A 27315-nucleotide genomic window follows, 5' to 3' on the forward strand; every position below is an offset into this window, starting at 1 on the left:
GGTGATCGCGATCCCAAAAATAAACTTTTCTTGCATGATAATGTCCAGAAAAATTTGCTTTATATTACTATAGAGTCCTTTTAACGAATGAGTTTGATGGTTTATCACAAACCTTAAATGAAATTCCATGGCCACCGTCCTGCTCTCTATATCAACCAGGGTGAGCCCCACCCCTTTCGTGAGCGCACTGCGAAAGCGGACGAGGCGGGGTGTCGGTGCGGTGGGCGCGGTAGTGACCCTGGACGTGCGTCGGGCCCTTCTCGCGGATCGCCTCAGCTACGGCTCCCGGTGGGGCCCTCTCGGGGGAAGGGGCCTCGGTCCCGGACCCCGGCGAGGCGTCCCTTCTCCGCTCCGTAAAAGTGTCCATCTCTTTTCTTTTTTTTTCTTCTGTTGTGGCATATGCAGCAGGTGCCTGCTCGTTTTTCGTATGTGGGTAACAACATTTAACTATGTATATATATTTCCGAATTGGTTTAACTGCCACCCGCAAAAAAAATAAAAAAAATATCTAATTAATCCGCCCGACCCGACCCGCGAGCGGATAAAATCTTATTGTTTTTAATTTCATCCGCCCGATCCGCGGATAATCCGCGGACTCCGCGGTTGTGTCCGCAAACCGCGCATCTCTAGTATGTGTGTATGTATCGGGTGCCGAATGTAAAAGTTCAGTCACACACACACATAATTCTCAGATTTAACTAATTTTCTCAGATTTAGCTAATTTTCATCACATTTAAAGTTAAAGTTAAAGTTAAAGTACCAATGATTGTCACACACACACACTAGGTGTGGCGAGATTATTATTTAAATGTTGATTCTAAATATTATATCTAATGTTAAATCTAAACCTAAATTTTGGGTTATAAATCTAAATGTTAAATCTAAACCTAAATCTTAAATCTAAACATATATGTTAAATCTAAAACTAAAGTTAAATCTAAATCTAAATCTAAATGCGTGCGCTAAATATTAAATCTAAACCTAAATCTTAAATCTATACCTAAATCTTGAATCTAAAAGTGAGCACTAAATGTTAAATTTAAAGTTTAGATTTAAATGTTAAATCTAAAGTTTAGATTTAAGATTTAGGTATAGATTTAAGATTTAGGTTTAGATTTAACATTTAGTGCTCACTTTAGATTTAGATTTAAGATTTAGGTTTAGATTTAACATTTAGCGTTAAATCTAAATAATGTTAAATCGAAAGTTTAGATTTAACATTTAGTACTCACATTTAGATTTAGATTTAGATTTAAGATTTGGGTATGGATTTAAGATTATAGGTATAGATTTAAGATTTAAGTTTAGATTCAACATTTAGCGCTCACATATAGATTTAGATTTAAGATTTAGGTCTAGATTAAAGATTTAGGTTTAGATTTAATATTTAGCACTCACATTTACATTTAGATTTAACTTAAGGTTTAGATTTAACACATAGGTTTAGTTAGATTTAACACATAGGTTTAGTTAGATTTAACACATAGGTTTAGATGTAAGATTTAAGTTCAGATTCTAAACCTAAATGTTAAATCTAAATCTAGATCAAAATTGTGAGCACTAAATGTTAAATCTAAAATAAATAATAATTCTACAAATAAATCTTAAATTTAAATCTTAAATATAAATATAAATCTTACATCCATCCATCCATCCATTTTCTACCGCTTATTCCCGTTGGGGTCGCGGGGGGCGCTATATTTAGATTTAGATTCAAAATGTATATTTACATGTAAATCTTACATGTAAATATAAATTTTGAATCTAAATCTAAATATAAATCTCGCCGAGTGTCAAGATGAATATGCAAATAGACCAGGCCTCTCAGCGCGCACAGACCCACCCACACCTCTGGTGCCTCTGCTGCTGCTGCTGTATGAAGGACATTGAAATAAGACACCAACATGGCGGGTTCTCTCCAAATAGGTGAGATTGAACAGGCGGTTATGACAGGTGTGCGAGCTGCACTTCAAAATGCGCTTCCGCCGGTACAGTCCACACCATCAACGGTAAGTTATACTCAGTTAAAACTTTAACTTTTCCCTATGTTCGTCAGAAAGCTGCTGCTAGCTAATCGACCGAGCAAGCTAACGTTTGCTAGTGTAGTTCAGGTGCAAGCTAAGATTCTGTGATTCGATGAAAAGAGTTTTAGCGACTTTTTTCGAAAAGTAATACAAGTGACCTATATATATAGGTATAAAAGAAAGGGCATCTCTATTCTCCTTCAAAACCGCAATAAAAGTACACCTCCAGGCAACTTCAACCCTAAACTAACACCCTCCCCGGATTGTTGTAAATAATCAAATGTAAACAATCAAATGCAGATAGTTTTCTTATGCCTTCTGATCTCTCTCTCTCTCTCTCTATGTCCACTACTTGCTGTCCATATCCTACCAAGTCAGACCTACACTGTTTCAATATCCATTTATCTGTTCTCAATTGTTGATGACTGATGATAACAACCAACCCTAACCCCCCCCACCCCCCGAATTGTAAATAATGTAAATAATTCAATGTATATACCCTGATGATTATCTTGTGTGAGGACTGTATTATGATGATAGTATATATGATAGTATATATCTGTATCATGAATCAATTTAAGTGGACCCCGACTTAAACAAGTTGAAAAACTTATTCGGGTGTTACCATTTAGTGGTCAATTGTACGGAATATGTACCTCACTGTGCAACCTACTAATAAAAGTCTCAATCAATCAAAAAACGCCAATTTCACTAAGGCAATTCCCAGTAACTAAACCCTGTCTCACCATTTTGTCCAAAACTAGCAACTTCGGAGCACATACTGGCTAATCATTGTCATTTTTGCCAATCAAATTTGTCTATGAGCAGTCATTATTTGACAATTTAGCCACTCTTTATTGCTGGGTTTTTCAACCTTTTTTCAGCTAAGGTACATTTTTTTCATAGAAACAATCATGACATAGAGTAATTCTTATCAAAGTGTCTTGAATAGGTATCAAATCAACACAAACATTTATTTTATCATCTTTTATATTTCTTCTTTCAAATAAAAAGTGCACTTTAACATGTGCACTTCAAAAATACAGCTAGAACAAGGAATGCCACAACAATGTGGTCCTAAACCATAAAAAGAGGTACTAGAAAACTTCAAAGTGTTTTGCAAACTCTAATTCTGTCCAAAAATGCTTATTCTGACAGAAGCAATAATATTTGGGAACGATTTCACTGTTACAACATGAAGAGTATGAAGAGTTGCATGTACAAAATGACAATCTTAGTATATTTTACTCACTTGGTGTGAAACCTGTGCCTGTTTGAACACAGAGCTGATATCCTGGCTGAAATTGAAGACAGACACACACGGAGCTCTTCCTCAACAGCTCTCAGTCTCTCTCTGTTTTTAGTTTGTATAGCAGCTAGACTTGAGAAGCTCACTTCACACAGATATGTTGTGGAAAATGGGAGCAATGTTAAAATAGCTTTGTTTGCCAGAATGGGGAACTCCTTGGCAGAAGTCAACCAAAAACTGTCCAAAGGTAGATCAGCAAAACTTATCTTTAAACCACGATTTCGTCTCAGTTCAGTTAGTTCCTCCTGTTCCTTTAAAGTCATGTTCTTTCCAACAACTGCTGAGCTGTATGGGTCCCTAACCCAGTCAAGGCATTCAGTGAAGGCTGAAGAGAAATGCAATAACATATTTTCCTCCAGAGTTGTTAAATGTTTACCTATTATTTCACACAGTACAGCAGTGTGAACATTTTGCCATTTCTTGGTGAGTGGGAACATTTCAAGTTTGCCACGTTTCACATGTTGTTGCCAGAGGTGCACCTTTGAGCGGAATCCGTTTATCTGTACTCGTGAGCAAGTTTTCATTTCGGCCTTGCATTCGTATGTTCAGTTCATTCAGATGATGAAAAATATCCGCCAGGTATGCCAGCCTTGCACACCACTCACTCATCACTGGCAAGCAGCGTTGTGTAATTCGACCCTTCATTTGTCAGAAACACTTTTAAGTTCCTCCCACAGCTCAAACACAGGGGCCAGCACCTTGCCGCGCGACAACCATCGGACCTCCGTATGAAACAGTAAAGCCTTATGCTGACTAAAAAAAAGGACTAACAAACCTGACATTTCAAGTAAACAGATTTCTAATTGGGGAAAAAGGTCTTTGGATTTCCTCAATCTGATGGTGGAAATGTGGCTGAAAACCAGCAGCAGAGAGCAAAGTGTTCCCGTTCGATGTCGTGGATTTTCAACACAGCGTTTTCCTCACACAAAGATGCAAATATGCGGCTTTTCACAGGTCGTGTCTTTACAAAGTTTACCATGTGCACAACATCATTCATCACAGGGGCTCGGCCTGCTGGCAAAGCTTTGGCCATGAGGGCCTCACGGTGTAAGAAACAGTGCGTAACGATCACATCTGGATTTCTTTACTTCACTCTGCTTACAAAGCAGAGTGAAGTGAGACGGAATAGAAATTGAAAGAGTAAATGAAACCAAATTTGTAGGTATAATAATTGATGATAAATTGAACTGGAAATCTCATGTAAAGTAGCAAGAATCACATCAATAATGAATAAAGCAAAACATGTTCTAGACCAAAAACTTCATATTCTCTACTGCTCGCTAGTGTTACCATATCTGAGTTACTGTGTAGAAATATGGGGAAATAACTACAAAAGTACATTTCATTCATGTGTTACAAAAAAGATCATTTAGAATAATACATAATGTTGGATATAGAGAACATACAAATCCTTTTTTATTGAATCAAAAATACTGAAATAAAGTCAGTTTGAAGATGGTTAATGGTCAGAAAATCAATGGGAGCTGGTGTGACTCCTATCACAAGAGGGCCTCCTGGAGATACCAAATAGATGGTCTTCCAAACCCAGTCAGCATGGAGAACAAAGTTGAATTTGTGAAAAATTAATTACTTTTTCATGTCATCATTAAACGACAAAGCTGCTATGATCAGATAGTTGAGGGTTTGAAGCACTACGAGGTAAGTTATTATTATGTCATTATAAGGTACTGTTTGACAAATACCAAATAGGAGTGAAATAGAGGCCAGGTTTGTAAATTCTGCAAATGTGAAAAGCCAGGTGTGACTAAATAAACCACACACATTTAACCCCTAATACAGGGTTATTCTAGGTCCTTTAGATACAAAAAAACAAAACCAGTGCAGTTGGCATGTTGTGTAAATCGTAAATAAAAACAGAATACAATAATTTGCAAATCCTTTTCAACCTATATTCAATTGAATGGACTGCAAAAGCAAGATACTTAACATTCGAAATGGAAAACGTAGTTATTTTTTGCAAATATTAGCTCATTTGGAATTTGATACCTGCAACATGTTTCAAAAAAGCTGGCACAAGTGGCAAAAAAGACTGAGAAAGTTGAGGAATGCTCATCAAACTTATTTGGAACATCCCACAGGTGAACAGGCTAATTGGGAACAGGTGGGTGCCATGATTGGGTATAAAATCATCCATCCATCCATCCATTTTCTACCGCTTATTCCCTTCGGGCGCTGGAGCCTATCTCAGCTACAGGGCGGAAGGCGGGGTACACCCTGGACAAGTCGCCACCTCATCGCAGGGCCAACAGATAGACAGACAACATTCACACTCACATTCACACAATAGGGACAATCAACCTATCCCCAGGTGCATGTCTTAAAATGTACACACAGTCCATACAGCTTAAAAAAGTCACACACCTTAAAAATTCTGACATTGTATAAACACACACCACATCTGTGCAAGTTAAAACTCTACTATGCAAAGCGAAAGCCATTTATCAACAACACTCAGAAATGCCGCCGGCTTCGCTGGGCCCGAGCTCATCTAAGATGGACTGGTGCAAAGTGGAAAAGTGTTCTGTGGTCTGACGAGTCCACATTTTAAATAGTTTTTAGAATCTGTGGATGTTGTGTCCTCCAGAACAAAGAGGAAAAGAACCATTCGGATTGTTATAGGCGCAAAGTTCAAAAGCCAGCATCTGTGATGGTATGGGGGTGTATTAGTGCCCAAGGCATGAGTAACTTACACATCTGTGAAGGCACCAATAATGCTGAAAGGTACATACAGGTTTTGGATCAATATATGTTGCCTTCCAAGCAACATTATCATGGACGCCTCTGCTTATTTCAGCAAGACAATGCCAAGCCACGTGTTACAACAGCAGGGCTTCATAGTAAAACAGTGTGGGTACTAGACTGGCCTGCCTGTAGTCCAGACCTGTCTCCCATTGAAAATGTATGACGCAATATGAAGCCTAAAATACCGCAACTGAGACCCCAGACTGTTGAACATTTTAAGCTGTACATCAAGTACATTGGTCTCCTCAGTTCCCAAATGTTTACTGAGTGTTGTTAAAAGGAAAGGCCATGTAACACAGTGGTAAAAATGCCCCTGTGCCAACTTTGTGCTACCATTGAATTCTAAGTTAATGATTATTTGAACAAAAGAAAAACGTTTCTCAGTTTGAACATTAAAATATATTGTCTTTGCAGTGTATTCAATTGAATATAAGTTGAAAAGGATTTGCAAGTCATTGTATTCTGTTTTTATTTACGAATTACACAACGTGCCAACTTCACTGGTTTGTAAGAGAGAGGCAGCAATATGCTTAAATTACAATAAAAACATTTATATTTAAAAAATCAATTTGGACATCATGATGAAGTCAGACCAAGGCTTTAATTCACAGTTTATCCTACTTTATCTTTTCAGAACCCTGGTGTTACTCAACTTTAATTTTTAAATCCACCCAGTCCATCCATCCATTTTTCTACCGCTTGTCCTTTTCGGGGTCACGGGGGTGCTGGAGCCTATGTCAGCTGCATTTGGGTGGGAGGCGGGGTACACCCTGGACAAGTCGCCACCTCATCGTAGGGCCAACAGATAGACAGACAACATTCACACTCACATTCACACACTAGGGACAATCAACCTATCCCCAGGTGCATGTCTTAAAATGTCCACACAGTCCATACAGCTTAAAAAAGTCACACACTTTAAAAATTCTGACATTGTATAAACACACACCAAATATTTCCTGATTCATAACTCTCATGAATCCAGAAATTGCTCATTACAGTCCTGTACAACGCCTTGTACAGGGAAATGGTACATCGTTACAAAGTCATAGTATGTAATAGAGAATGTATTGCTGTCTTTGTCAGTGTAAAACATGTGCTAGCTTACTAGAATATGCTTGTGTTTTGGGGCTTTCTTTTAATAAATGTCCCTGCCTATGTTGAAGACAGTTACAATTATTTCACATTTGTAAAATGTATTTTAAAATAATAAAGGCACTTAAAAATAATTAAGTACTGTAGTACAAAATGTAAACTAGGGATGGGGCTGATCCAATCCAGCAGAGATTTCAAATCTAACGTGCCAACATTTCCAAAACATACATAAATATACAAATACAAATAAAAATAAATAACATTTTGGCTCAACCAGCCAGTATACTTAATTTGTATTGAACAGATAAAGCAACCCTTTGTATTTCATTTTGAAAGAGTTAATGATATAGAAGTGTCAAGTAAAGAGAAGAAATCTGCCTTGAAATGAGTAAATATTGACATTTTGACAGCCTATTTGAAACCCTTATAGTGGAATATTTGTAAAATTAGATTTTTTTTTCTGTTAACATACTTACCTCAAGTTGCCTTTGGGGACATACATGTATAATACATCTGTACATAACACTGCCTGTAATAGTTAATAATATTAAAGCAAACTGAGCTCTAGTATTGAAATATTACCAGTATTGGTCAAATCCAAAATCAGGTAATCAGATCGGAAGTGATCAAATGTGAATCAGTGCTTATAAAGTATACTTTTTTGTGGGGTTTTTTTCATCTGTGACATACATTTTGACTATATGAAGAGATAATGTAGTTTAGTACATATTTGTAATGTCTATATTTCCTGTGTTTTGTATCTTTTTCATACTTGTAGAGAAAGAAGTTGGTGAACGTCTTCATGCTTGGACCCTCACTGAGGAAGAGCAGGCATTTATTCGAACCCTGAATCCTGGACACATTCTTGCCTTTACAACAGGAAGCCGCAAAGTTCCTGCTATAGGATTTCTTCCTAGTCCTAAACACATTCCAATTGCTCACACATGCTCCAATGAGCTCCAGATTTCTGTAAACCGTAAGAATCTGGCAGGTGATGAATTTGACTACCATTGTCTGGTAGCTCTCATGAACGGGGCCATTTTCAGTGCATTATGGCCAGTGTAGTCTGAAGGTATTAACAGAACAGCATTTGTTAAATGTACAACACTACTGTTTAACATTACGACTTTCTTGTCCACTGCCTTTATTAGCATGAGTTCAAGAGTTACAGACATGTCTGAATATTTTCATGCATCCAGGACATTTTATCGGCATTTGATGGATCGCAACCGGACTGCCCAGATTGTGTTTAAGGATGTTTTGTCTCTCATCCGAGCAGACTTCTGCAGTTCATGCTCAAGACTAGATTGGACAGCTTTCTCAGCCTACCTAGTCTTGAGCATGAACTGCCTAAGCCTGCTCTTATGAGAGACAAAACGTCTTTAAACACAATCTGAACAGTCCAGTTGAGATTTCTTTAAACAGACTGAAGTTATGGTAAGATATTTACAATTCATTCATCACAGGGGCTATCCCTGTTGGTAAAGCCTTGGCCACGAGGGCCTCACGGTGTAAGAAACATTGCGTAACAACCACATCTGGATTTCTTTACCTCACACTGCTTACAAAGTCTTTGGTGCGCCTGACCATGGCTGCAGCTCCATCAGTGCAGACACTCGTGCAGTTTTCCCACTTAAGTCCTCCTTGTTCAAGATATTCCGATGTGACCCGGAAATGTTCCTCTCCTGTTGTCTTTTCTGGCAATGCCTTGGAAAAATAGGAAGATTTCTCTGATTGTGTCTCTATCCGAGAGGGTTTACAGTAATAACCATTTCTTGCAACTCCTGTTGGTTAAGTGGGCAAAATAAGTAAGGCACATGATATGTTGAGACTGAGTGCACTGTTCTTTCCTGAGTTGCAGCCTCAGGATAGTTTAATAACAGAAGATGTCTGTCTAGTGTGACAATCTGAAGTTTCCTTCAGAAGAGATTGCATGTTAAAGGCAGCTCTAAACTGGCCTGTGTGATTGATCCTGGGAATGTACACAAAATGAAGACAAAATAAATCTGATTCATTGTCAACATCCAAGATTCCAATTGACTCCAACTCATAGAAAATAGGTGCAAACACATCACAACAGTTTCTGTTCAAGTCCCTTTTGATTCATTCGGTTTGCTGATTATGTACAGAACTTCTGCACATTCTTATGTCCTCCCAAATCTGTACATTTGCCCCTCCATGATCAGTTCTGGCATGAATTGGCCAGCCAAGCTCAATCTTTGCTGTACTAAAGAGATCCCTGACAGTCTCTGCCCTATTGTTGCTGGCAGATTGTAGGAATGTCAGCATTTTGCTGTAACCATCCATTGCATAATGTACAACTAATTTTCATCTAATTAATTTGTAATTACTATCAATGTGCCATATATAGTTAAGACAAGGCACAGTGTATACTCGTCTTTGTATTGTCATACTCCTGGTTGCGGCACTATCAACCTTTTTCATAGTCTCTGGGACGACGCCTTTGCACCAACATGTGTCTGGCACGCAAATGTCCATTAAGCATGAACTTCCACGTCATGGGGATGTTCTGCTTTTATCACTTGTATGGTTGCATCTTATCAGAAATGGTGCAGAATTCTGTGCGCCTTAAGTTGAATTCCCGCATCAGCTTATATACCGTATTTTCCGCACTATAAGGCGCACCGGATTATTAGCCGCACCTTCTATGAATTACATATTTCATAATTTTGTCCACCAATAAGCCGCCCCGGACTATAAGCCGCGCCTACGCTGCGCTAAAGTGAATGTCAAAAAAACGCTGCGCTAAAGTAAATGTCAAAAAAACAGTCAGATAGTTCAGTCAAACTTTAATAATATATTGAAAACCAGCGTTCTAACAACTCTGTCCCAAAATGTACGCAAATGTGCAATCACAAACATAGTAAAATTCAAAATGGTGTAGAGCAAAAGCAACATAATGTTGCTCGAACGTTAATGTCACAACACACAAAATAAACATAGCGCTCACCTTCTGAAGTTATTCTTCATTCGTAAATCCTTCGAATTCTTCGTCTTCGGTGTCCGAATTGAAAAGTTGCGCAAGCGTGGGATCCAAAAAATGGCCGGCTCCGTCTCGTCGAAGTCATCGGATTCAGTGTCGCTGTTGTTGTGCAGCAGTTCTGTGAATCCTGCCTTCCGGAAAGCTCGGACCACAGTTGTGACCGAAATATCTGCCCAGGCATTTACGATCCACTGGCAAATGTTGGCATATGTCGTCCGGCGCTGTCTGCCCGTCTTAGTGAAGGTGTGTTCGCCTTCGGAGCTGTGTGAAAAAAGCCACCCGGCCTCTTCGCGTAAACTTCCCTTAACCACTCGCTCATCTTTTCTTCATCCATCCATCCCTTCGAGTTAGCTTTTATGATGACGCCGGCTGGAAAGGTCTCTTTTGGCAAGGTCTTCCTTTTGAATATCACCATGGGTGGAAGTTAGCATGGCAAGCTAGAACCACAGTGAAGGATGACTTCTCATTCCCTGTGGTGCGAATATTCACCGTACGTGCTCCCGTTCCACAGTGCAGTTCACAGGAATATCAGTTGCTGTGAAATACGGTAGTAATCCGTGTGCGGATGGAGAGATTGCGTCTTTTTAAGAACCGGATCCTTGTCGCTTTGTAGGAGCCATTTTGTGGTCTTTACAGATGTAAACAGGAAATGAAACGTACGGTGATATCCGCGCGTTTTTTCTTCTTCTTCCGGGGGCGGGCGGTAGCTTACAGTAGAAGAAGAAGCGCTTCCTGTTCTATGGGGGCGGGTGCTTACCTTGGCGGTTGCTTGCGTAGAAGAAGAAGCGCTTCCTGTTCTACCGGGAAAAAAGATGGCGGCTGTTTACCGAAGTTGCGAGATCGAAACTTTATGAAAATGAATCGTAATAAAGCGCACCGGGTTATAAGGCGCACTGTTAGCTTTTGAGAAAATTTGTGGTTTTTAGGTGCGCCTTATAGTGCGGAAAATACGGTACATCAATGTTGCACAAAATTAGTTGCTGAATGTACATCAATGTTGCATAAAAGTAGTAGCTGAAAGTACATCAATGTTGCACAAAAGCGTGCCATCTGCTCACCTGCATGCTTGTTCCAGGTGTTTATCGCACAGTCGCGCTCGTCCACGAGCCACAGAGACGTGGAGGACGAGGAGCTGACCAGGATCTTTGTCATGATCCCCAAGACGTTCTCGGAGGAAGACCTGAAGAATACATTCAAGGTATGGCAATGTTGCAACACAACCCGTCTGAAGGTTTTCTCTCCTGGTCCCAAATGACCGTGTGGACTGCGCTTGTGATCGCCAGGAGTACGGCGACATCGAGTATTGCGTCATCATCAAGAACAAGATGACGGGGGAGAGTAAAGGTCTGGGCTACGTGAGATACCACAAACCCTCCCAAGCTGCCGTGGCCATCGAGAACTGTGACAAAGGTAAGGTGGGGAGAAAGGTGTGGATGGAGGTGTTTTTCTGGTCTTCACTGTGACGCTGGCAGCTTACAGAGCCATCTTGGCCGAGCCTCGCAGCAAGCCCCCAGCCTCAGAGGAGTACATGGGCGGGGCCACGTCCAGGAGCGACTACACGGGCGCCGCCACCGCCGCCGCCGACTCCATGAACCAGTACCCCTTCACCATGAGTGCGTGCTCTCGATGAGTCTTGTTGACCCATCATCTCCTCCAATAGCCTCTCTCCTTCCACGTCCAGGCTCGGCAGAACCCACCAACTACACTGCAATGGACTACCGCTCCGGCGACTTCACCTGCTGCCTGATGGTGTCCACGCGAGCTGCGCTGACCCAGGAGCAGATCTTTAACCTCTTCGATATCATCCCGGGGATGGAATACTGTGAGCTGCAGCGTGACGCCTACGGGATGGGCAAAGGTCAGTGGTGCTTTACAGCAGGGCTCCCCAACCTTGTTTCCACCAGGGACCGGTTTTGATGTACCGTATTTTCCGCACCATAAGGCGCCCTGGGTTAAAAGCCGCGCCTTCAATGAACGGCATATTTCAAAACTTTGTCCACCTATAAGCCGCCCGGTGTTGTAAGCCGCATCTAACTGCGCTAAAGGAATGTCAAAAAAACAGTCAGATAGGTCAGTCAAACTTTAATAATATATTAAAAACCAGCGTGATGTGGGCGCGCATGGAGTCGTATATCAACATGGACGGAGCTGCGTGAAAAAAGCCACCCGGCCTCTTCGCGTAAACTTACCTTAACCACTCGCTCATCTTTTCTTCATCCATCCATCCCTTCGAGTTAGCTTTTATGATGACGCCGGCTGGAAAGGTCTCTTTTGGCAAGGTCTTCCTTTTGAATATCACCATGGGTGGAAGTTTCTGGCCATTAGCATGGCAAGCTAGAACCACAGTGAAGGATGACTTCTCATTCCCTGTGGTGCGAATATTCACCGTACGTGCTCCCGTTGTATCCACAGTGCGGTTCACAGGAATATCAAAAGTCAGTGTTGATAATGTTCTCTGGCCGGGTCTTTTTTTCAGCTATCTTGTTTTTACAATATGCACGGAAAGTAGTCAGCTTTTCTTGAAAGTCTTTAGGCAGTTGCTGTGAAATAGTAGTCCGTGTGCGGATGGAGAGATTGCGTCTTTTCATGAACCGGAAACCTGTCGCTTAGTAGGAGCCATTTTGTGGTCTTTACAGATGTAAACACACAAAGGAAATGAAACGTAATATCCGCGCCCTTCTTCTTCTACGGGGGCGGGTGGTTGCTTACAGTAGAAGAAGAAGCGCTTCCTCTTCTATGGGGGCGGGTGCTTACCTTGGCGGTTGCTTGCCGTAGAAGAAGAAGCACTTCCTCTTCTACGGGGAAAAAAGATGGCGGCTGTTTACCGTAGTTGCGAGACCTAAACTTTATGAAAATGAATCTTAATATTAATCCATATATAAAGCGCACCGGCTTATAAGCCGCACTGTCAGCTTTTGAGTAAATTTGTGGTTTTTAGGTGCGGCTAATAGTGCGGAAAATACGGTAATGTGGGTCTGGATATCCGCGGGACTGAAGCCACTTCAGAAAGCATTGTTCCCAGCAGCAACAAATCCTCAATGTTCTCTTTGAATAATAGTGTATGGCCGTACTACAAAATAGGGCGGGGAAAAAAGACATCCTGAATAAACTAAACCAATTGACCTGTTCTTATTTTCCAATTCACGTCCTATGTTGACTACTGTGAAAGCCTCTGATGTCACTTTACACAGCTAGGTAGTAAATAATTACAGTACATGTAATTAGGATTTTATAATCGGATAACCAAAAATTAAGGACCTATAATGTCATGATCAGTGGTCCGGATCATGTTTTGGTTAGTTATATTCTGTTAGTTTTGGATTCCCTTAGTTCCTGTTGTGTGCACTCCTGGGTTTATTTTGGTCACCATGGGGATTAATTGGGTTCACCTACCTCTGGTTAGTGGTCCCACGCTCAGCTGCTGTCAACCACTAATCAGAGAGCTACTTATTCACCTTGCTCGCCACGCTCAGTCTGGCGTCATTGTTCGCTTCATGTCTGGTTTCAAGTGTATGCTAAGTGCTTGCTTATGCTACAGTCACGTAAGTTGTGTTGTACTACTTTGAGTTTCAAGAATAAACCATGGTCCTACCTGCAAGTCCTGTCCGGAGAGGTCCGTTTGCATCCTGGGGAAACGAACCTCGCAGTAAGCTGCGACCCTCCGTCGTGACAGAATGACGCCAGCTTTCCGTTCCCCCACAGCGGATGTCGAGGAGATGGTTGAAGGTAAGGGGGAGGTGTTGCACGTAATGGAGGCTGAGACGCTCCGCCATTCCCCCGTGGAGCGCCAGGACCTGATGTGGGGTCCTAACGGCAAGCATCTCCGTGTGGCCCGGGGACATTGCCGTGCCACCGCGGTGCCAGACGCGTCGGCAAGGACTGAAGCCGTCCAGAAGGGCTTCGCTTCATGGTCAGGACGCGTCGCTCCCGCAAACTCCTCCTCCTCCGGACCGAAGCAGGCTGCAGGCAGCTCAGTCGTCTTCCCCTGATGACGTCACCCCGTCCACTTTTGATGACGTCAGAGACATCAGGTGGGGGATGGAAAAATACATTTTGGGCAATTTAAAGGGGAGGAGTCTACCCCACTCCTGACCTCCCTCCACCCACCCCTAAAGACGGTTCCAGACTGCAAGGAGCGTGTCTGGTATCCGTTCCTGAGGGGGGGAGCTAGTGCCGGGAGCCGTGCTGGTGGGGTGGCTCAGCTGCGCCCAGCCAGGCAGCAACCTCCGGCCCGGCCACCACCACCAGTTCTTCGGCATGCCAAGCTACAACCCCCAGCTAGGCCACCTCCGCCAAAGTCAAGGCCAGTACCGGCTCCACGACTGGTTCAAGCACCAGTTCCTGTTCCTGCTCCAAGGCTAGCAACCGCTCCTGCTCCAAGGTTAGCAACCGTTCCTGCTCCAAGGCTAGCAACCCTTCCTGCTCCAAGGCTAGCAACCCTTCCTGCTTCAAGGCTAGCACCCGTTCCTGTTCCTGCTCCAAGGCTAGCACTAGTTCCTGTTCCTGCTCCAAGGCTAGCACCAGTTCCTGTTCCTGCTCCTAGGCTAGCACCCCTTCCTGCTCCAAGGCTAGCACCCCTTCCTGCTCCAAGTCTAGCAACCCTTCCTGCTCCAAGGCTAGCAACCCTTCCTGCACCACGGCTAGCAACCCTTCCTGCACCAGTTGCTGCACTACGGCTAGCACCAGCTGCCGCACCACGGCTAGCACCAGTTGCCGCACCACGGCTAGCACCAGTTGCTGCACCGCGGCTAGCACTAGCAGCTGCTTCCACGCCTGCCTTGCCGACGTCTGCTGCTTCCACGCCTGCCTTGCCGACGTCTGCTGCTTCCACGCCTGCCTCGTCGACGTCTGCTGCTTCCACGCCTGCCTGGACGACGCCTGCTGCCTCCACGCCTGCCTTGACAACGTCTGCTGCTTCCACGCCTACCTCGACGACGTCTGCTGCTTCCACGCCTGCCTCGACGACGTCTGCTGCTTCGACGCTTGCCTCGTCGACGTCTGCTGCTTCCACGCCTGTCCCGCCAACGTCTGTTGCTTCCACGCCTTCCTTGTTGACGTCTGCTGCTTCCACGCCTGCCTTGACGACGTCTGCTGCTTCCAGGCCTACCTTTACGGCGTCTGCTGCTTCCACGCCTGCCTCGACGACGTCTGCTGCTTCCACACCTACCTCTACGACGTCTGCTGCTTCCACGCCTGCCTCGACGACGTCTGCTGCTTCCACGCCTGCCTCGACGACGACGTGCCTGCCCTCTCGTCACTGGACGGTTCATTAACGCCTTGGGCGCCAACAGCAGCGACGCCCAGGACTTGGGGGCAGGACTCAAAGACTGCTGAGGTTCCGGCGTCACTCCCGCCCACCTCCTCGTCGGCCACGGATGTGGCCGTTCCCTGGTCGCCCGCCTCGCCAAGTGCAGCGGCGTTCAACGCATCGCCGCCACCTGACTCTCCCTCGCTGGTTGCGGGGACACTTGGTCTGGCGACCCACCGCCAAGTCCCCCCTCCGCCCTCCCATGACTCTTGATCTTACCTTGTTTTTGTTTGGACATCTGGAATCTGTCCCTGAGGAGGGGATACTGTCATGATCCGTGGTTCGAATCATGTTTTGGTTAGTTATGTTCTGTTAGTTTTGGACTCCCTTAGTTCCTGTTGTGTGCACTCCTGGGTTTATTTTGGTCACCATGGGGATTAATTGGGTTCACATGCCTCTGGTTAGTGGTCCCACGCTCAGCTGCTGTCAACCACTAGTCAGAGAGCTACTTATTCACCTTGCTCGCCGCGCTCAGTCTGGCATCATTGTTCGCTTCGTGTCTGGTTTCAAGTCTATGCTAAGTGCTTGCTTATGCTACCATCACGTAAGTTTTGTTGTACTACTTTGAGTTTCAAGAATAAACCATCCTCCTACCTGTAAGTCCTGTCCGGAGAGGTCCGTTTTCATCCCGGGGGAACGAACCTCGCAGTAAGCTCTGTCATCCGGGGGGAGCTCAAAGTAAAGCCGCTGCTCCTCCACATCGAGAGGAGCCAGATGAGGTGGTTCGGGCATCTGGTCAGGATGCCACCCGAACGCCTCCCTAGGGAGGTGTTTAGGGCACGTCCAACCGGTAGGAGGCCACGGGGAAGACCCAGGACACGTTGGGAAGACTATGTCTCTGCCTGGGAACGCCTCGGGAAGAGCTGGACGAAGTGGCTGGGGAGAGGAAAGTCTGGGCTTCCCTGCTTAGGCTGCTGCCCCCGCGATCCGACCTCGGATAAGCGGAAAAAGATGGATGGATGGACATGTCAAAATGGACTTCAGCTAACACTAACTAGGTATAAAATATAACTTATGAATAGGCGGGAACAACTAGATGTTTTTTTTCGTAAGCTAACATTTCCAAGTTAACTGAAAATAAAAACACTGTAATGCTATATACGCCTGTACTTACTGATCTCAGTGATGTGACAGTGGTAGAAAAGGTGGCAGTCCCTGAAGACATAGTTGGTGGGGTCTGTGGCTTAAACTGAGGTGTGTAGACCTGAAACAAGAGCAAACTTGTTTAACTGACATTTATACACACAAGTATTGATTCTCCATGGTATACTATTCAGATGTTTTGAACATTGGGCTAAATATTTATCGCTATATAGGAAAGTTAGTGACATTCTGTAATTTAGCTATTACAACTTAAGCTTCGTAGCACGTTCAGCTTTTTAACAAGTTATCGCCAACAAAGTTAGAGTAACTTGTATTACTTTTCCAAAAAAGTCGCTGAAACTCCTTTCATCGAATCACAAAATCTTAGCTTGCACCTGAGCCACATTAGCAAATGTTAGCTTGCTCGGTCAATTAGCGAGCAGCAGCTTTGTGGCAAACATAGAGAAAAGTTAAAGTTTTAACTGAGTATAACTTACCGTTAATGGTGTGGACTGTACTGGCGAAAGCGCACTTTGAAGTGGAGCACGCACACCTGTCATAACCGCCCGTTCAATCTCACCTATTTGGAGAGAACCCGCCATGTTGGTAACCTCTTGTAGTTCGCTGAGCTCGTGCTCAGCAAACTACAAGGATCTGGCGAGAGTCAGGTTACCATGTTGGTGTCCTATTTCAATGTCCTTCATACAGCAGCAGCAGCACCAGAGGTGTGGGTGGGTCTGTACGCCCTGAGAGGCGTGGTCTATTTGCATATTCACCTTGACACTTGGCGAGATATATATTTAAATTTAAGATTTAGATTTAGATTTAGTTTTAAGATTTATAATTAGGTATAAGATGTATATTTATATTTATATATAAATGTGGGCAGCACAGTGGAAGAGGGGTTAGTGCGTCTGCCTCACAATACGAAGTTGCTGAGTAGTCTGGGGTTCAATCCCAGGCTCCGGATCTTTCTGTGTGGGGTTTGCATGTTCTCCCCGTGACTGCGTGGGTTCCCTCCGGGTACTCCGGCTTCCTCCCACCTCCAAAGACATGCACCTGGGGATAGGTTGATTGGCAACACTAAATTGGCCCTAGTGTGTGAATGTGAGTGTGAATGTTGTCTGTCTATCAGTGTTGGCCCTGCGATGAGGTGGCGACTTGTCCAGGGTGTACCCCGCCTTCCGCACGATTGTAGCTGAGATAGGCTCCAGCGCCCCCCGCGACCCCAAAAGGGAATAAGCGGTAGAAAATGGATGGATGGATATTTAAATGTAATTAAGTGTGTTGTGTTCGGGTTACATTGGAGCAAAATTTGTGTTCTCAGGATACAAAGGACAGGCAATGTCAGCAGTAGCGTGAAGGTAGGAGGCTTTTTAATTATTTTTATACCAGCAGATTACAAATTTAGTAGGTAGCCATGGATGCGAAGCAGCAAAAAAAAGGTTGTGATGTGAAGCTAGAAAAACAGTAACAAAGTTACTTCACCAATGGCAAACAGCAAGAAAGTCTTTACAAGAGATATAACAGGAAATGCAACTGTCGCTGGAGAGAAACAAAAATTCTGCAAATGGAAGGCAGGAGCACGAAAACTAAAGCAAAACACCAAACACAAGACATGATCAGAGGGCACAGATCATGACAGGACCCCCGCATTAGGGACGGATTCCAGACGTCCCAAACCAAAATGAACTAAGTCCAAAGACACGGATGCATGGAGGGTAGCTAGAGCAAGTGTGCCCAGGACCACCGGGAATGGGTCAGGTGGCGGGGAAAAGTCGAGCGCCGCTATAGCAGGCGAAACAGGCGCGCATGCACTGGCCCAATGCTTGGCCGACCAGGAGGCGGACGTGAGTGGCACACCAGCAGCCGTAAGAATCCCCGTCCAGGTCCTGGGCATTGATGCTGACGCCGTGGAGGGCGTCCATAAAAAGGCCTTATCTGTGGCCAGCGAGGCTAACCAGAGCAATGGCGGCGCTCCAGAAGTCGTGAAGGTCCATGTTCAGGTCCTGGGCGTTTCTGCCAATGGCGCAGAGAGCATCCATTTAACGGTCAATTAAAGGAGGAGGCGTGTGGGCGCCAGACAGGTGCCCCTGCAGCAGGCGAGATGGATGTCGCACAGGCTGCAGAGCTGGAGGCGAGGCTGGGGCTGACTGCAGAGTTGGAGGCAAGGCCGGGCCTGGCTGCAGAGCTGGAGGCAACGCAGAGCCTGGCTGCAGAGCTGGAGGCGACGCACAGGCTGCCTTCAGAACTGCAGGTGACGCAAAGGCTGACTGCAGAGTTGGGTAAACCACTGGAGACAAGGATGGTGGCATCGTTGGAAGATCTACTGGAGACGAGGATGGTGGCGTCGTCGGAAGACTCACTGGAAAGGATGGTGTCGTCGTCGGAAGCCACACTGGAGAGGATGGTGGCGTCATTGGAAGACCCACTGGAGATGATGGCGGCGTCTGCAGGCCCACTGAAGAGGATAGTGGCATCTGCAGGCCCACTGGAGTAGCTGGTGTCATCTGCAGGCCCACTGGAGTAGCAGGCTGCTGGGCTGAACGTACACTATATTGCCAAAAGTATTTGGCCACCCATCCAAATTATCAGAATCAGGTGTCCTTATCACTTGGCCCGACCACAGATGTATACAATCAAGCACTTAGGCATGGAGACTTTTCCTACAAACATTTGTGAAAGAATGGGCCGCTCTCAGGAGCTCAGGGACTTCCAGCGTGGAACTGTCATAGGATGCCACCTGGGCAACAAATCCAGTCGTGAAATTTCCTCGCTCCTAAATATTACAAAGTCAACTGTCGGCTTTATTATAAGAAAATGGAAGAGTTTGAGAGGGGTCAGCGGATGCTGAAGCGCATAGTGCAAAGAGGTTGCCGACTTTCTGCACAGTCAGTTGCTACAGAGCTCCAAACTTCATGTGACCTTCTGATTAGCCCACGTACAGCACGCAGAGAGCTTCATGGAATGGGTTTCCATGGCCGACCAGCTGCATCTAAGACATACATCACCAAGTCCAATGCAAAGCGTCGGCTGCAGTGGTGTAAAGCACATCGCCACTGGACTCTAGAGCAGTGGAGACGCGTTCTCTGGAGTGATGAATCACGTTTTTCCATCTGGCAATCTGATGGACGAGTCTGGGTTTAGAGGTTGCAAGGATCACGGTACATTTCGGACTGCATTGTAAATGAAATTTGGTGGAGGAAGAATTATGGTGTGGGGTTGTTTTTCAGGAACTGGGCTTGGCCCCTTAGTTCCAGTGAAAGGAACTTTGAATGCTCCAGGATACCAAAAATTTTTGGAAAATTCCATGCTCTCAACCTTGTGGGAACAATTTGGAGCGGGCCCCTTCCTCCTCCAACATGACTGTACATCAGTGTACAAAGCAAAGTCCATAAAGACATGGATGACAGAGTCTGGTGTGGATGAACTTGACTGGCCTGCACAGAGTCCTGACCTCAACCCGATAGAACACCTTTGATTCAAGATTCATGATTCAAGATTCAAGATTCAAGATTGTGTATTGTCATACGCACAGTTAAACAGACAGTTTGCCGTACAATGAAAATCTTACTTTGCTAGTCCACCCTTCAACAAGTCACACGGTACTTAGCTAAAAATAAAAATAAAAATGTATATACAAGGCACAGTAAGTAACATAACTTGATTGCACATTCTGATTGACAGTCAACAGTATAAATATGGAGGTGCCCTTGGGTCACAGCAGCAGTTAAAGTGTCTTTAGTGATCAAAGGTGAAAAGTGTCTACAGTGATGGTTCACAGTTCGGGGGTGGTCATGGTAGCTGTCTTTTGTTCAAAAAGACAAAAGTAAAACGGGGGCTGGGGCGAGCTAGCATTTACAAGTTAGCATTCACAAGCCTGAGGGCCTGTCGGTAGAAACTGTTTGTCAGTCTCGTAGTCCTGGATTTCAGGCTCCTGTATCGTCTGCCTGATGGTAGGTGGCTGAAGAGACTGTGCTGGGGGTGTGTACTGTCCTTTATGATGTTGTGTGCTCTCCTGGTGGCCCTGGTAGAGTACATGTCCTGTAGTGAGGGGAGGGCTGCTCCTGATATGTACTGAGCAGTTTTAATCACTCGCTGGAGTGCCTTCCTGTCCTTAGCAGTGCAGTTTCCATACCAGACCGTGATAGAGCTGGTAAGGACACTCTCAACCGTACTTCTATAGAAGTTGCTGAGAATTTTGGGTGGCATGCCAAATTTTCTCAGCCTTCTTAGGAAGTACAGTCGCTGCTGGGCTTTCTTTATTGTTTGTTGGTTGTTGTGATCCCAGGTGAGGTCCTCGCTGATGTGGGTCCCGATTAATTTAAAGGTTTTCACCCTGTCCACCTTTGTCCCCCCCCTATGTACAGAGGTGTGTACTGTGCACTCCTTCTCAGTGGGTCAATAATCATCTCCTTGGTCTTGTCTGTGTTCAAGGAGAGATTATTATCCTGACACCAGGCCACCAGTTCCGCTACCTCCCTTCTGTACGCTGCCTCAGCTCCCCCGGTGATCAGTCCGACGACCGTAGTATTATCTGCTAACTTGATGATACTGGTGTTGTTCTAGGAGGCCACACAGTCGTGTGTGAAGAGGGTGTACAATAGGGGGCTCAGCACGCAGCCTTGGGGGGGTCCCTATGCTTAGAACCTTTGTGCCTGATGTCTGGCTGCAGATTCTGACTGACTGGGGCCGGTTTGTGAGAAAGTTCAGGACCCAGTCACAGAGAGCCGGTGTCAGACCAACAGTGAGGAGTTTAGCAGTGAGTTTTTGTGGGATGACCGTGTTAAAAGCAGAGTTGTAGTCGATGAATTAGAACGGAGACTGAGAGCCAGGCCTTCTCAAACAACATCAGTGTGTGACCTCACCAATGCGCTGTGGGAAGGAGGGTAAACAATTCCTATAAACACACTCCGCAACCTTGTGGACAGCCTTCCCAGAACAGTTGAAGCTGTAATAGCTGCAAAAAGTGGACCGACATCATATTGAACCCAATGGGTTAGGAATGGGATGGCACTTCAAGTTCATATGTGAGTCAAGGCAGGTGGCCAAATACTTTTGACAATATAGTGTATGACTTGGACGGCAGCTGTGCAGGAGGTGGCGGCTTGGCTGGATGCTGGAGCGGGGTCTGCGGTCGTGCATGAGGCGGCGGCCTGGCTGGAGCTAGGATTGCAGCTTGGACGAGCTCGGCTGGAGCTGGCTTAGGTGCTTGAGCGGGCGTTAAAGCTGGAGCAAAATTGGCTTGAGCAGGAGTCAAAACCAGTGTGAGCTTGACTTGAGCGGCCGTGAAAGCTAGAAGCAGATCCTCCATTCCCAGCTGTCTTGGTACCTTGCGGTACCACTCATCCATCCATGCCACACTGTACTTCTATGGAGAGTACCTCGTAGAAGAAAGTGGATCTTCAGGATGTTGCAGCTTGGCAGAAGGAAGAACTGGCGGTGGCGGTATCTGCGCAGGTTAAGCTGATAGCGCCCTCGCTGGTGAAGAGGTGGGTAGCGCCGTTGAAGGAAGTGGTTGCCTTGCAGGAGAAATAACTGGCACTGGAGACACCTTATGACCCCAGGAACATCACTGAGGATGTGTTCACGTGCATTTGAAGATGTATCAAAGACCTAACATTTCTGCCGAAACCAGTGACAACCAGGAAAAGGCTGGCTGACAACCGGGAAAGATCAGAGACAACTGGAGAGACAGTTGGCAGCTTGGAAAGACCGCAACCGGGGCGGGGAGGGTCAGCAGCCCAAACTGCTTTCTCTGAGAGGAGGAAACCCACCTTTAAGCTAAAACACGACTCATGGTAAAATACCCCCAAGGAAGTCCGAGAGGGGGCGGGGGATGAGCACCCCATTCTGACGGACCAAAGACGACCGACCGCAGTATGCAGATGCAGTAAAATCTGCACAGCAGTGGAAATTTTCTCAAGGTGTCTGGATCCCCAAAAAGAAGGATTCCAAGAATATCAACCAATTCAGGAAAATCTCCCTACTGGAAGGAAAGATCTCCTTCAGCATGGTAGCAAGGCGCCTGGCGGACTTCCTCTGCAGCAACAACTACATAGACACAAAGGGAGGGATCTCAGGAGTGCCACGGTGTCTAGAACACACTAGGGTGGTGACCCAGCTCATCAAGGAAGCCCAGGAGAATAACGGAGACCTCACAGTGCTGTGGTTAGACCATGTTAATGCTTATAGATCCATCCCACACAAGCTGGTCCAGACCACCATGACTAAACATCAAGTGCCACACCATGTTGCAGATCTGATCTTGGATTATTACGACCAGTTCAGGATGAGAGTCACGGCAGGGGAAGCAACATCAGACTGGCATAGGTTGGAAGTGGGGATAATCACAGGCTGCACTATCTCTGTAACCATTTTCTCCCTGGCAATGAACATGATTGTGAAATCTGCGGAGCCTCAATGCAGAGGCCCAAGGACCCAATCAGGGACCTGCCAACCACCGATCAGAGCTTTTATGGATGACCTGACTGTCATCACAGAGTCAGTGCCAGGATGCAGGTGGATCATCCATGGGCTGGAAAGACTCATACAGTGGGCTCGGATGGGATTTAAACCAGCAAAGTCCAGATCGCTAGTGGTGAAGAAGGGCAAGGTCACGGATAGGTTCCGTTTCAAAATTGAAGGGTCAATGATACCATCAGTGTCAGAGAACCGTGTGAAGAGTCTAGGCAAGGTTTTTGACAGCAGCCTTAAAGACGCCTCATCTGTCCAGTGAACCTGTCAGGAACTGGACCGACCAAGGATGACAATGGATTCCCTTGCCGCTCCTTGTCTACGAGGTCCCCATTTCAACTGTGGGGACCCTTGAGAAGAAAGTCAACACCTGTCTCAGGAGATGGTTGGGGTTACCCGGAAGCCTCAGTAACATTGGCCTTTATGGGAACACTACAAAGCTTAGATTACCCTTGAATTCGCAGGAAGAGGAGTTCAAGGTAAAATGGACAAAGGAGGTGCTGCTGTACAGAGACTCAAGGGACCCAAAAGTGGCCCTGGCAGGAGTTGTGGTGAAGACCGGAAGGAAGTGGAGAGCCCAGGCTGCTGTGCTGGATGCAGAGGAACGACTGCGCCACAGAAATCTGGTGGGTGTAGCAGCCCAAAGCAGAGCAGGCCTGGGTATGTTCCCAACACCACCTCGGCACAAGGAGAGCAGAGGTAAGGAAAAGCAGAGGCAGATACAGGAAGAGGTCAGGACAGCAGTAGAAGAAGGAAGGACTAGCAGAACAGCTGGTCTGAAGCAGCAGGGGGCCTGAACCGGAAGGGAGCATGCCGTGGACTGCAAAGTCACCTGGTCGGAGCTGTGGCAGGCTGAACCAAACCGTATCAGCTTCCTGTTCCGGGCAGTCTATGACGTCCTGCCTAGCCCAGCAAAACCTATTTACCTGGGGTAAAGCAGAGAGCCCAAACAGCCAACTGTGTTCACCACAACCAGGTGCTGAAGCCGATCGCAGAAGCCATCAGCAAAGGCATTAGCAGCCGCAGCTGCAGCCGAGTGTGCAATCCCACCAGTTTTAGTAAAAGCAGGAGATCAGCCAAAGGCAGTTTGCAAAAAAGCACCAGCAGGGATCCTGGCTACTGCACAAGACTGGCAGATCTCTGTAGACCATAAAAAAGACATGTGGGTTATTGTCTCTCATAATGATTGTGAACGATAGGAAAAAAATAAATTAAAAAAAAGTGCAGTTAATCAAATTGTTTAATCGAAATTTAAATGTTAAATCGAACTTCCAATCCAAATCTGAAAAATAAATCTTAAAGTTAAATCTAAATCTTAAAGGGGGCCTGTGATGAATTAATTTTTTTCTGACTTACAAATGTTACAATGTTGGATACTCTTGTTAGACAATTCCAAAGCGTCAAAACATAGGTGTTACATGCTGTGTTCTCTCACGCCGCTTGTTTGCTTCTGCCTTCTCCTCCCTCTGGCCGGCTGAAGGCGTGCCTCATTAGTCTCTTAAGCAGAGGGCTTGTAGCCTGGAGATGGCAGTTCTTTCATCCGTGTCATCCACGCCACTCTCTGAAGTCACATTTTATTATCTGTATTTGGACTTCAGCTATTCTGGCACACTTTCTAAGATTTCTCTTCACTTCGGCTTCTCCCTTGTGTAGGTGCTGTTTTACTTCGTCTGTAGCCAGACGTTTCTTTTAGTTTGTTTAGTCATTTTTGTTTTGTAGTCCCATGGTACTTGTTTTTCTGTGCTTGCTGTCTGAGTTTTAGTACCTTTTTGTTGCTTGGAGACTAAGACTCTGTAAAACGCACTCCGCCTCTGCATCCAGGGTTCACACTTTTACCAGAACCGAACGGGAAGCACTGGCCAAAGAAATGGACCCCACGGAAGGCAGACACCATCAGGCTGGCCCTCCGTAACCAGGCTTCACGTCTTGGTCAATAAGGGGACAAGTTTGACTTTCTGGGTGGCGGCATTAAGGAGCTGGTGAGCAACAGGCTTAAACATGCTCAAGACTCCGCTTCATTCCCTGGTCTCTGCCTTGCAGCGGATGTCTCTGGTCGCCACCATCGCAACCCCCACTGACAGCAACTGTCTGAGCTGCCCTCTGCCAACTCACCTGCACTCTGCCCTCAGGTATGAAGAACTAGAAGGTTCTCCACCTACACTTTTGAGAATGGGACGAATTTTAGTAATATTACAGAGATGAAAGAAGGCTATTTAGTAACACTCTTAATGTGTGACTCAAACAAGAGAGTTGGGTCGAAGATAATACCCAGAATTTTTACAGAGTTGCTTTGTGTAATTGTTTGGTGTTGCAGGACCCATAATCAGTATTTCTGTTTTCTTAGCGTTAAAGAAGCAAAAAGTTGCTGGGGGATTTCATGCAGACACGCCTCCAGATGACTACTAGAGAGAATGGAAAAGATGGGGGTCATTTCGAGGGCGGGAAGCGCCGGTGCATTGCCTTCACTTATTGTGATAGCTAACTTGGGAACTAACTTCACTTGTACTAATATAACAAAAACCACTACCTTTCGTACCTGGCGTCAGGACTGGACAAGAAAGGGGACGCTTTCCAGGTCAACACGCTGATGTACTTGATTGGAAAAGGGGAGATGTAGTGGATGTCCCTCATGGGCATCCGTAGTTGTGTATGTATGTTCGGGGGCATGCGCAGTTGGTTCAGGAAAGTCTACACCACTGAAGTGGACAGCCGTGTGTAGGGATGATGTTTGATAAGAAATTATCAAGTTTGAGCCCATTATCGAATCCTCTTATCGAACCGATTCCTTATCGATTCTCTTATCGAATCCAGATAGGTTGTTGTATATGGAAAAAAACCCACAATATTTGGTTTAACAAAAGCTCACTTTTATTTTATAAGAAAAAAAATAAAATAAAAATAAATATTGACTGTTGTTATCCCCCTAAAAAAATAAAATAAAATAAATAAATATTGACTGTTGTTACCCATGGTATGGTTTTTTTTTTGGTTTTTTTTCATAAAAAAATACAATCATGTGTGCTTACCGACTGTATCCCTGCAGACTGTATTGATATATATTGATATAAAATGTAGGAACCAGAAATATTAATAACAGAAAGAAACAACCCTTTTGTGCGAATGAGTGTGAATGAGTGTAAATGGGGAAGGGTGGTTTTTTGGGTTGGTGCACTAATTGTAAGTGTATCTTGTGTTTTTTATGTTGCTTTAATAAAAATTTAAAAAAATAAATACATTTAAAAAATTGTATTTCTTGTGCGGCCCGGTACCAATCGATCCACGGACCGGTACCGGGTCGCGGCCCGGTGGTTGGGGACCACTGGTGCAGGCTACAAGATAACATTAACGTTATCAGACACATACAAAAAGGCTAACGTTGACGTTAGCCACTGACTATGCTTAGGTAACGTTAGTCTAGCTAACATTACTGCAGTCCTGGATTGACATACGAGGTCACGTTATTTTAGCCTAAATGCTACGAGTGAACAGATATGGAAATTAACCGGCAACAGTTAACGTTAGTTACTCACCAGCACTATCACTGGAATTGGCGCTGCAGGTTGAAGAGGGGCGTGCTTCGTCGCTGCTTCTCCACGACACCTTTCTCTAACCTTCAGGTTATGTGCAGCCTGAACATGTTTCAACATGCTTGTTTTACTTCCCCCCTTACATGAGAGCGAAGCCTGGCAATAATTGCAGATAGCCGTTTCCTTGTCATATTTTTTTGTAACATGAAGCCATGCCTTGAGGCGTTTTTTACGGTCCATTGTTGTTGCTGCTTCTGTATCTGCCGCATAATGACTGAGCTACGTCATTTCCTGGGACGTACCACAGGGCATTTCCTAGTAAAAAAAGGGATTTGTTCCCAGGGATTCGAATAAAGAACCAACTCTTTTTCTTTACTATAGTGGCCTCGATAACGGGGCTCGGTTCTCAAAAAGGGATTCGAGTCCATGGAATCGGTTATTTTCTTATCGAACAACCGGGAGAACCGGTTTTGAACATCATCTCTAGTGTCAGGACGTGGACTATGGCGTGGTTTTTTTCCCCAGATGCAATAAAAGTTGGAGCGGACATGGTGTGAAGGTAAGGACATATTTATTTTTACTATAACAAAAAGAACAAACTAAAGGCGCGCACAAGGCGGAGGTACAAAGTTGACTATGAAACAAAAACTTACACTTAACGTAGACTAAGAACATGAAAAAAAAGAACTGCTAAACGTGACATGAATAAACAAAAACTTACTTGG

General features: G+C 45.1%; 1 protein-coding gene across 4 annotated transcripts; it reads left to right on the forward strand.

The window, feature by feature from the left end:
* The first annotated feature begins 1880 nt into the window (after window positions 1-1880).
* Window positions 1881-25426, forward strand: LOC133620468 (RNA-binding protein 45-like). Of its 4 annotated transcripts, XR_009817523.1 has the most exons (8): window positions 1881-2009; window positions 11271-11393; window positions 11479-11605; window positions 11668-11808; window positions 11856-12053; window positions 24885-25042; window positions 25104-25192; window positions 25408-25424. XR_009817523.1 is itself a non-coding variant. In XM_061982045.1 (7 exons), exons 1-6 carry the CDS (start codon window positions 1905-1907, stop codon window positions 24998-25000), a joined length of 810 nt encoding a protein of 269 aa, XP_061838029.1. In that variant the 5' UTR covers window positions 1881-1904; the 3' UTR covers window positions 25001-25042; window positions 25104-25426. The 4 variants fall into 4 exon arrangements, 3 of the variants coding, with proteins under 3 accessions (XP_061838029.1, XP_061838009.1, XP_061838017.1); XM_061982045.1 differs by having other exon boundaries at window positions 25104-25426; XM_061982025.2 differs by lacking the exons at window positions 24885-25042; window positions 25104-25192; window positions 25408-25424 and adding an exon at window positions 13898-14275.
* The last annotated feature ends 1889 nt before the right edge of the window (window positions 25427-27315 follow it).

The sequence above is a fragment of the Nerophis lumbriciformis genome, linkage group LG01, assembly GCF_033978685.3.
Source record: "Nerophis lumbriciformis linkage group LG01, RoL_Nlum_v2.1, whole genome shotgun sequence".
Taxonomy (NCBI): domain Eukaryota; kingdom Metazoa; phylum Chordata; class Actinopteri; order Syngnathiformes; family Syngnathidae; genus Nerophis; species Nerophis lumbriciformis.